Source organism: Halyomorpha halys, unplaced genomic scaffold (assembly GCF_000696795.3).
Source record: "Halyomorpha halys isolate HHAL.00 unplaced genomic scaffold, Hhal_1.1 Scaffold1210.1, whole genome shotgun sequence".
NCBI lineage: Eukaryota > Metazoa > Arthropoda > Insecta > Hemiptera > Pentatomidae > Halyomorpha > Halyomorpha halys.
Window position 1 is genome coordinate 3,313 of NW_027115484.1, and position 11,738 is coordinate 15,050.

Sequence of the window (11,738 nt, forward strand, 5' to 3'; positions counted from 1 at the left end):
CTGAATAAGTAACTAATAATAACTAAAATAAACAATAATAACTAGAAAATAACTAAAATAGACAAAAAAAACCGAGGGTAGAAAAAGCACAAAATTGGAGTAGGCAAAAGCACAATTACAAAATGGCGAATATCCGTTCACCCCTAAAACGGATATCGAAATCGAAAATATGAACCAAATATCACAATATCATTATTAAATAAAATAGTATTATATTATATTATATATTAACAAGAAAATTAATCAAATAAAATTGAAACAGTAAAAAATTAAACCCTGTGATACTGAGTATATTGACAATGGTTAATATAAGAGTCTTACCAGACTCGAATTAATAACATTTACACTCCGAGGATAACGGTTACAAAATATACCTGTTACGAAACGAGAGGTTCCGCGCGTGGAGCAGGCTGTTAGTGGCTGTTAGCGCATGCGCTCATACTCCGATACTCCGGAGCATAAGCTGCGAGGATTGTCGAGTGCGTTGGGCCAACTGTATGAATTAACCAAAAATGGAGTGTATGGGAATATTACTAGTTGGCCATATGTGAGGAATGCAGGAAGGTAATCGGGTAGGGGGACGGTCAAAAGAGGCACGAAAATTGCAGAAAAACTATTTATTAGAAACCAACGTTTCGCCATTCTTTGCAGGGCTGATATTTTCGAACCTTTTTACAACCACTCGAACCATCTTACAATATTTTCGAACCTTTTTACAACCACTCGAACCATCTTACAATATTTTCGAACCTTTTTACAACCACTCGAACCATCTTACAATATTTTCGAACCTTTTTACAACCACTCGAACCATCTTACAATATTTTCGAACCTTTTTACAACCACTCGAACCATCTTCTTACAATCATAAATGAAGAGGTTTCCTAGTTCTCCTTTAACACCTGTTAAGTCCCTTCAGCGCCTTTTTCGACCAATACAACCAGAAAATTATGGGAGATGCTATAATAATGGATTCCTGTAAAAGGAATTCACCGTCGGTTGAGGGCCCTTCAACAATCTTAGACCATTTCGGATGTTTAATAATTCCCAAAGGGTTCTGAAAACTGGAGGTTTTGCTCTAGTTTAATGAACAGAGGAGGGGCGCTAAGATTCAGAAAATGGAATTGGCCACAAAATATTATGAACTAATTGTTTAGAAGATTCGTGTTGCCTGCTGTTTCTATTGCATTTAAATTTGTTTTATTTAAAAATACTTGCTGTGCATCGGAGTTCAGTTTTATAGTTTTTGATAAACCATTATTATCAACTTGTTGGCAACATTGTGTATTTGAAAATTGACGGTTACGGATTTCGTATTATGGCGGTTTTAAGTGTCAGGTAGGGTTTTAATTTTAAATGTTTTTCTAGGGGGTTTTACTGGTCATAATATTTAATGGCTAGCTCGGTTTTTAAAATGATTCATTCCGAAAAAAGGAATAAAATCAGGGACATGAACGATGTTAGAACTAGGGCCTCAAAGAGGTTAAAAGAAACAAGAAAATCCCAGAGAGATGCACTTCTCAACCTGCACAGACGTGTGGAGATTAAACCTGAAGGTAGGTGGATTTAAATTGATAAATCTTCTTTTAGAAATCTATGTCCTTGTAAGGTATGACATATACTGTTGTATTTGACAAGTTATCTGTATCAATATAAATGTCCTGGGGTAGGGAACTGTAGGGATTTCATTTTTGTCTTTAGAATTATTATTGTTTATGTTAAGTTTTAAAATTAGTGTATATAAGTGTGCAATTTATACCACTGTATATGGTAAATTAATAAAAAGAGAAAAAAAATTGATATACCTATTCGAAGCTCGGCATAATTATTTTTCCTTTTAAACACATTTTATTGTTGTATCATTATGATTATTACTGTTATATTTTTTTTAGCAGAGGAAGCCTATATTTAATGACAAAAAACAAACATTGTTATTTGATTCTTTTCATTTTCATTAAATACTTCAAAATTGTTTGGGCCTGGGAATGTTATTTAAACTAATGGGTTATGTGTTTCAGATTTTTATTTTAATTAGAATGAAATAAATATATATTTTTAAATAATAACAATAAAGAATAAATCATTTTTTAAAAACTGGGGTGATTACCTGATAGGAAATTTCCTGTCTTCATTAAATTTTATGAAAAGTGAAGTGTAGGTAGTTGACTGTAGATTACTGATTAGAGAAGATGGTCAGGGGTGCGGTCAGCAAAGAAAAACAAATAAACAAAAAAAAATTTATTTATGCCAACATTTGGACCTGAGTTTCTTCAGGTCTTCATCAGGGAGTCAAGCAGGGAATATTGGCTAAAACTAGTTTTAGGTCGAAACATCGGTATAAATAAATATTTTTTTGTTTATTTATGTTTTTCTTAGCTGTTATTAAGATCATTGGCTTACTTACTTTCTTCTTTAAATAACATTGTTTTTTAGGAATAAAGGTACTTTTTTTTCTGATTGTTAAGCATGTAATATTAATTCAGTGGCCTTGTTCTGTTTTAAGGAATCCTATTAAACCTTTATTAAAATATAAATAAAGAGGCTGTTGTGGCCGAGAGCTTTAAGGCATCTTTTACCTATTTCTAGTCAGAAGTGGAACTAGTTCGAATTTGGCCTGGGTAAGTTGAAATTTATTTCATAGGGCCCAGCAGAATGAATCTCAACCTTCCCACTCTGGCTAGATTAGATTGATAACTTTTAGGATAACTATTCAACATGTCACCGATGGTCAGGTAGGGGAAAAGAAAGAAAGAAAAAGTCTTTAATATTAATATCTCTATGATAAAAAATATTAATAGGATACTTTTAAAACCTACACAATAAAATTGAAGAGCCATTATGCAGGTATTATTAATATTCTAAACTTATAATAAAATTGACGAAGTAGATTTATTGAATTAAGACATAGGAAGCCAGGAAGAGAAAGAATATTATTGTTATAATAGGGTAATTTATATAAATTTTTAACTAATATTTGAATTATAATTTTTTAATAGGTTTTATTGTTATTATATTATTGTTGCCTGGTTTTTCAAATTGGTAGAACTACTCTGAAGATGGAGGAGGATTGGGAAACGTCAGTTAGCAGTGTATATTTTTTATTTTAAAAACAATTTTAGAAAGGAGAAACTTAGAAAATCACTAAAAATTTAAATGATAGAAACTTAATCTTTCTGGGGCAGAAAATTAGTGTATTAACGGTCTTAAATATTATATTAATTAAAAAATAGATAAATTTTTTATCAATAGCACTCTAATCTAGTTTTCGATATCTCTTTTAAAAGTTGATATGTATATTTTTGTTATAATTTTTCTTGTCAGTACAAATTAATTTAAAATGTATTGTTATAAATATACTATTTTGATATAGTCAATGAAATTAAACTTGAAATCTTATTTGCTTCAGTAAAAAGAAAAAGAACAGAACAAGAGGAAACCTTATTACGTCTTAAAACTTACAGGGAAGAGAAATTAAAGCGAATGGAGGAACAGAAAAAAAGTCAGAAACCTCCATTTTATAGTTTAGTGAGAGCTCGACATACAGGTAGTTATTTAGTTGTATATATTTTCAATTGACTTATTTTAAGTTTTGTTTTGGCTAACTGCATTATAGTTATGTAGTACTAACATGAGATACTTGTAAAAACTCTTAAATATTAATTTCTATTATTAGGAAATAATGGAATTATTAAGTGTTGAGAATTTAATTGCTGCTCTAGTTAGGATTTTTTTTTATTTATTGAGTATCTATAGGCTGTATTTATGAGTGTCTATATGCTAGATTGAGGCTCCTCGACGCTAGCTAATAGCATAAGAGGAAGATGAAGAAGAATATCTATAGGTCATTCTGCAAAAAAAAATCCTTTTGTGTTTGCGGAACGATTTCATACTGACTGCAAGAGTACAAGTTAAAGTTACAAGGAAAAAGTTTAAAAATTAATAAAGTAAATAAAAAGAATATTACTGGAATAAATAATAATACAGATTTATTAATACAGTGCAGTCGTGCACTACATTTTCAATTGTAATATTCATTTCTGTGTATATTGTTAATATTTATTATATTCATATTCTTTTATTTTACCATTTTTTATTTTAATTATATTTTATATTTTTTGTATATGACTTTTTTTTTTTTTTTTTATATAATGTTTCTATATCCTTTTTGTACAAATTTTTCATATCACCATATATTCTCACAGTCATACCATATTTAACCATGTTTGTCTCTTGTTTAGTTAGCCTTGCAAAGTGGAGTGAAAGATCATATTGTAAGTTTCTGTGATATTTTGAGCAACCTTTTTTTACAGCCACTCAGATCCCCTTTAAGATCAATTAATAATCATTTGATATATAAAAAAATAGTTAATAATTATTCAGGAATTCATTTCTAAATTACTTTCTTAAGTAATAGTGTGAAATTTTCTTCCTTTTTTTTTAATTGTGAGGATCTTTCTCAATGCTTTTAAACATATCTGATTAATTTTAACTAGGATTTTTTTTCTAACTGAAGAGAATGGAAGTTGTTGATTATACTTAGTTTTTTGAAAGTATGTAGTGATATTTTTAGTCTCTGGTCAAATAAAAATTATTTACTGTTACCATGAACAGAACATTGACATTAGAAATTGAACAATTAAGTGAATAATATGAAAAATGTAATAAAAAGTTGATTAATATTAATAGTGTGGAAGAACATTGTTATTTTATGATAATGTAATATAATATATAATATGATTTATATGTAAAAAGTTAAATTTATTTCACAAGTCTAAATTGAAAATTATTTATGATTTATATATAACTTTTTTTGAAATGTAGGATTATTAGATGTTTTGAATAGCTTATTAATGTATTGTGTTGATGAATAACATTTATTCAATCATTTGAATGTGAAATGAAAGTTTCTAGTTTTGTAGTTATAAATTTATATATTTAAACATAAGAATGATTTTTATCAAGAGACCATGCAGTTGAAATATAACAAAAGCCGATCACCATTTACTTGTAATTGATGATATATAACAGTAGTGAGAACTTGTAAAGCATATTATTTTAGTTTTACAAAATGGATTAAGTTTTTGAAGATTTAAAAACTAATCAACAATTATTTTTAATCATAAAGAGACAGCCAAGCAAAAATTAAAAAAGAAAAAAAGACTTAAATTATGGTCTGAGTCAGCTGTTATTTCGGTTTCAATGTCAGCTGACTGAGGGGGATCAGCTGATCAAATGTATATAGATGTACTGAACCCAATAAAGCCATTATTTTACCTACTGGTTACAATTATGCCTAAGGTAAGCAGAGTTTTAACTTAAAAAATTCACCGGAGAATTAAATCATTTTTAAAAGGGGGTGACCGACTAATAAGCCAAATTGAAGTGATGTCTATCAAAAATCTATTTGATAGCGAAGATGCGGACGCATTAAAAGCAGCAGTCATCTGCAAAGTAAAAGGAGCATCCTCAATCAGATTCAGGCGAGACCCCTTGGAGAAGTATCAAGGAAAGATTAAAGAAGGCATTCGGAGGAGGACAATGAGCCCCAGAGGAAAACATATCTATGATGATCAGGAAAACAAAGAAACCGAAACAGTCTAGTGGACAATATCCCGCAGAACTCCTGGCATGTTTTAACAGAATACAAGATAAACTCAGCGATATGATAGAAACAGTCCAAATACAGGGTCGGGTGCAATGCTTATCCGTGGTACTAAAGATACAGTTGGCAAAGGAGCTAAGGAAGAAGGATGGATTTCTGAGAGGGCGTTCGTTTGTGGAAATTGCTCAACATCTCATAGAAACAAGCGCTAGAGAGGTAGAGGCCCAATGGAAGTAGAAGAGTGAGGATAGACCTGGATAGAATCCCAATGGCCAAGAAACATGCCCAACCCTTGGAGGAGGAGAGAATACGGAGATGGTAGAAGAGAGAGAGCTATCAACTAAGAAAATAGACAATGCTTAGCTAAACCCAGAAATAATAGTCGGTGGGAGGACCGGAAGTGCCACAGTTGTGGAAAGATTGGGCATTTAGTGGCACATTGCCCATGCACGAAATGAAGAAATAAGGGGCACAAAGCCAAACAGTGCCCATATTTGTACCGAAGAAGAGATGTGGGCTGGGGCGAACCAATAGAGATCAACGCTTAACAGATACGGAGAAGCCACCGTAGGTTGAGTAGATCTTCAGATGAATCTACGGAAGCGTCAGGAGCATCAGAGACTAAAGAAGAAGTCGAGGAGCCACAAAACCGAGGTAGTCAAGGGGGCAAGGTGGAAACAAGAGGATGGAAATGAGGGTACAGAGGAGAATGGAGACGAGGGACTGGAGAGAGGAAGATGTGAGACATCTGAAAGGGATGTCAGCAGAGGGGCAACCGCACACAGCTGAATTATAACATGAGGGAGAAGAGCAGTGGTCTGCCTAAATAGAGATACCGGGAGTGCGGTGCCTGGTGGATACCGGCAGTTCCAACACCATCATGTGCCGAGAAGCCTTGCAAAAGCTGTGTGATGGAGAGATGACACACAAGATTCAGAAATGCCAATGTAAATTTACCACTCTGGGTGGCCCTTGTGAGGTAGAGGGGGAAGTGGAGATAGAGTTGAATCGGTGGGGATTTACTAGGGAGAACTTACCAGTACATATCGTAGGTAGTATGCCGAGGGAATACAAAGTGATTGTGGGGTGTAACTTGCTAGGGAAGGTGGGTGCTTGGGTCAATAATATCAAAGGGATATTGGAGAATTAGGTTGGGGGTAAAATATACAAATGTCATCGACAAAGATAAACCGAGGGCACAATCAATCAGGCTGAGGACTGGAGACAGAGACTTAGGAGAGTATATGAAGATATTTTTTTTAAAGGAGTCATGTTTGGGGAACCAGGAAGACAGTCCATGAGATCATACTAAAAGAAGATAAGTTTACATATGTGAAAGAGAGGAAATATCCGCAGGCGCTACGTCACCACATCCGGGTCAGATTTATATGGGCGATCTTCTAGTGTTCTGTAAGAACGAGGAAGAACATGTGCAACATTTACAGTGTATTCCAGAAAATTAGGAAATTTAGGCTCAAACTATCAGGAGAGAAATTATTGTTGGGGAAGGAACAAATAAATTTTTTGGGATTTACAATTTCGAGGGAGGAAGTTAAACCTGACACCAATAAAGTAGCAGCTATAAGGAAGATGGTGGTGCCTAGGGATGTGAAAGGAGTTCGGAGATTGATGGGAACTTTGAATTATTACTGGAGATTTGTACCAGTAATGGTGGAATACCTAGTCCCACTGAACAACCTACTCAAGAAAGGCAGAAAGGTGATTATGACTCCGATGGTGGAAGATAATATCAGGTGGTGCATGGAGAAGGTGGAGCAGAAGCCAGTGCTTGCATTCACTCGGCAATTCAATATCATCACTGCAGATGCCAATGAGTAAACGCTGGGAGTTGTGTTGTCTCATGAGGGTTGACCACTTTAGGCCCTATTTGTTCGGGAGAAAGTTTAAAGTACATACTGACCATAGGCCCCTGCAATGAATGGGAAAGTTGAAGGAGTCTTCGGCCAGGATTACATGTTAGAAGAAGTTATTGGGACAGTATAATATGGAAATAATATATAAACCAGAGAGATATCAGGAGCAAGGCAGTTCCCCATCGCAAGTCTGCTAATTTAGTGGTAAAATTTATTATGAAACATCAGGTAACCAGATTTACAACAAAGTTGAAAGCAGAAAGAAATGAGGTAAGGTTAAGCTTGGTATGAGGTTGAATTATAGTCCAGTTCTTCTCAACAATATGAAGGGCTTTGTCAATGGGGCTTGTCAAAAGGCTTTTGGCATCAAAGGAGGTTAAGATAAAGTTGTGAGGTATGTTAAAATAGTTCTTTAAGGTGGAAGGAATTACGGATATCATAAGGGTTATTATGGCTGAGGATTCGAAGGGCAGGAAGAAGAAGTTTATTGAGTTTATAAGTGGGAGCATTGATATTAGAAATGATGGGGCAAAGGGCAATATCAGCCCATAATTTTCCATTTACTTATGTTAAGTGTTTGTATCTTTTTTAGCCCTGATGAAGCCCTGCAACGTGGGGCGAAACGTTGGCTCATTAAAATAGTTTTCACTATTTAAGTTTGTTTTTTTTACCGCACCTGGACCATATACCATTTATTAATAATACACATGGTTATTCATAACAATATACTCTTTACACTAAAAGAGGATATTACAGTATATGTATATTTCATTAGTAATTGTATTTACTTATTTATTTTTTTATTATACCTTTTGAAATAATGATTTGTATTTTTAGGAGGGACACCGTTCAGAACTAAACAGGCAGCCAAAAACCTAGCCGTATCCCTTCCACTTGCTACTAGGTCAAGAACAGCTTTTCAGAAAGGAGTATGTTTTATTATTATTATTATATTAATTTTTTACATTATCTTACTAATAAAAATTTTAAAGTTGCTTAGAATACTTAATAGTTAGTTAGCAATAATTTAATTGTAGAAAAACTAATTTTTAAACTTTGAAAGTCACAAAAACTCTGCAGACATAAGCAGTATCTTTTTTTTATCACTTCAGAGAAAAAACAAAAATGTACTTGATTGTTACAAAAGTTTTTTATGCTGTCATTTGTGTCTGGCATTGAAGCCTCTATTTTAATCCTATTCCACTCTGATGTGAACAATGCATATGTATTGTTTACTTTGTGTGATCCTTCATTTAACTTGTTATACTGTCTGTCTCTTATTGTGTTTTATAAATTTGAGTGAAAATGCCCGAGGAAAACATTCTCTTTTGTGGTCCTCTAGAGTATTACTATTGGAAAAAGGACTAAGTTGGGTCAAACAAATTTGTGCCGTGGAAGGTGAAAATATGATGCTTTGTTGTACACCAGCGATTTGTTTCGTCCTTCAGTGGTTAACGATGCTAAATTATTTGAGTCTGTCAATCCAGATCTGTTTGTGACTACTCCAGTATATCGAGTTTCATTAAAGAATTGCCCTTTTTTGGTCAATTGGAACAAAGTGATATATCAGGAAGGCAACGATCCTGCAAATCGTTCACGTTTATTGAAAAAAAAATTCTTAAAAATGAGGATATTAGCAACTTGCCAACACTCCTGATGTTATACTGTCTGCTTACCAGGCAATGGTACATTTTTTAGTAAGCTCTCGAAAAGATCAAGGATGTGAGAGTTTTTCTTTTCAAATTCAACTTCAGGAGGAAAGATGTGTTAAAATATGATGAATAATGATGGCCCATATTTTAATGTATCAACTTTAGACTAAAATTTAAATAACACCTTGTTTATGTACATAGCTTTATGTAACAATCTAGTTTAAGCATTTTAATAAACTGGGGCTATAATTGTGAGCTGCGAGTATGTTAGGGGTTTGGTCGATATCATATTATGTATCATTTGAAATATAAATAATCAGTTGTAATCCTAAAATTTAAGTTGCAAAGTTTTTAATTTTTTTTTTTTTGTTAAAACTTTATTCTTTTTCTTTTCAGGAATTTATGTTCTGTTTTTTACTTCTTTATTCCTTTTTTATACCTGAACAATGTTTCGGGCTCTTATCAATTTCTTACTATTAATTTGTGGACATTTGTCAACTTAATTGAAACTATTTTTTTTTTTTATATATATATATTCCAAATTGAATATAAGTCCTATTTTTTATTTTTATAAGTGCACTAAAATTTAGATATACTGGTGGGCATAAGGAAAAAAGTACAATTACAAGGAAAAAAACACTAATGAAAAAGAAAATATAAGGTATAAAAATATACCTAATTTTGACAAGTTATTATTTACTTTAAAAAGCTTTTTTTTTTCGAATACAAAAATGTTATGATATTGCTCAAAAATGTATTAGATATTGTTTTAAATATTATATTTGCTTATTTTGGTTTAATAAATCTTGATAAATCAGCTTTCCTAAATTATTTATGCATATCTGTTTGATATCAGTTCCAAATTATATCTTTGCCCATCTCATTGATACCATTTCCAAATTTTAATTATTTTGGTTTGATAAACATTAAATAAATTAAAAATATTGAAATACATAGGATTTAAAAAAAAAAAATGTATATTTATATACTTACTTTGTATATATTAAGTATCCTTGGCGAAATACACTATGTCGGAAATAGAAGTTTTGAGATATTTGATGACATTTTTTTTTTAATGCTATGGTAATTATAATATATATATATTATAATTTTACTTTTTACAAGCATATTTTTTATGAAATTTATAAATTCTTTGGAGTTCAATATTTTTCACATTTTAGACTGGAAATCCCAAATAACTCAAAACTAGAAAATCTTGACTTATATGTGTTTAACTTGTAAAATTCGACGATATACTTCTTTGTATTTAAGAATTGTATTGCTCTTACCAGTGTTTTAGAACTGATTTATGTCTGTTGACTATTACAAATCTTGAGTAAGGTTAAATTAATGTTTTTAATTTTTGTTTTTTACAGTTTGTGTTCAAAGCAACACTTAACGGTGTAGATCAAAATGGTCCTAAGCAAAAGGATGCACTGCCTATAAAACCTGTTGCTCCCAAACCAGCTGCTATTAAACCGGTTGCTGTCAAATCGCAGAGGAATAACAAGGAAAATCAAAAGCCAACCAAGAGCAATGTAAGTTTTTAAGTGTAAATTTTTAAACTTTTACCTGAAGAAGATTTTTTAAGATTAAGTTAGTCATTTCCCTTCTTGATTACCAAATGCAGTGAAGCTTTCTGTGTCTTCAAAATTGAAAAAGTTTCTCATATTTTATGTTCATAGGTATCAAGGAACAAATTTGGTTCTGTTTCTGTCTGTTTTCAAATTTGTTTTGAGGCTTTATCGATGCAACTATATTCAATTTTGATGATATGTTTAGGGGTTGAGCGGGTCGCTACCTAGCTATTGATGCTTATACAGCACACTTATATTTTGAAAATGGCTGTGCAAATTGATCTGAATTTTGAGGAAGGTTGGGGATTTGTGTGAAATAAGTCTATCATCAATTTTATCAGATTCCGCGGACTACTTTCTGGTTACCTATGCGAAACACCTCTTTCTGGATACATCTATATTTCATCAACAGTTCTTCCCATATATATATATTATTCTCAAACAGAGAATCATTAATCTTGAAACATAACTAATTGAAGTTTATAAAAAATGCAATTTTCATAAAAGAAAATAAGGAGATAAAAAAAATTTTTAAAACAGCAATGAAGCTTTATTTTTAGTTAAAATGTTGTCTTTTTGATAGGAACAAAACTTATATTCATTATGCCCACCTTGAGAAATAAGAAAAAAAATTTTTTTGTTGCAACAGAAAAATGAAGTTTTTGTTTTCAATTGAATTTTTGTGGACAATTTTTTTTTTTATCATGATTTTTGCTTTTCCTCATCTTTAGATTTTTTTTTTAAATCACAAAAATAGCAATGACTTCAACATGAGCCTACCAATTTATAAAAATATTTGGGGACATATCTTGGGTGGTAAGTGAAAGTTGTATGATCTATCAGATGTTTATTATCTACTGATTTAGGGCAGAACAACAAAAATTGTATGCTACAAAAAATATTTATATATAATTATTAATTATCTTGGGTGGTAAGTGAAAGTTGTATGATCTATCAGATCTTTATTATCTACTGATTTAGGGCAGAACAACAAAAATTGTATGCTACAAAAAATATTTATATATAATTATTA

The 11,738-nt window shown here is 31.7% G+C and overlaps 1 protein-coding gene across 3 annotated transcripts in view; it reads left to right on the forward strand.

Annotated features, from left to right (window-relative positions):
• Positions 1 to 1,233: 1,233 nt before the first annotated feature.
• LOC106688814 (disks large-associated protein 5) overlaps positions 1,234 to 11,738 on the forward strand; it is a 67,286-nt gene continuing 56,781 nt past the window's right edge. For 2 of the 3 annotated variants that reach the window (XM_014433460.3, XM_014433459.3), the window contains exons 1-4: positions 1,234 to 1,556; positions 3,407 to 3,544; positions 8,314 to 8,405; positions 10,505 to 10,666. In XM_014433460.3, the coding sequence (XP_014288946.1) occupies positions 1,394 to 1,556; positions 3,407 to 3,544; positions 8,314 to 8,405; positions 10,505 to 10,666 (555 nt within the window). In that variant the 5' untranslated portion in view covers positions 1,234 to 1,393. Of the gene's footprint in view, positions 1,610 to 3,406; positions 3,545 to 8,313; positions 8,406 to 10,504; positions 10,667 to 11,738 lie in introns of all 3 variants that reach the window. The other variant, XM_014433461.3, reaches the window with a different exon arrangement.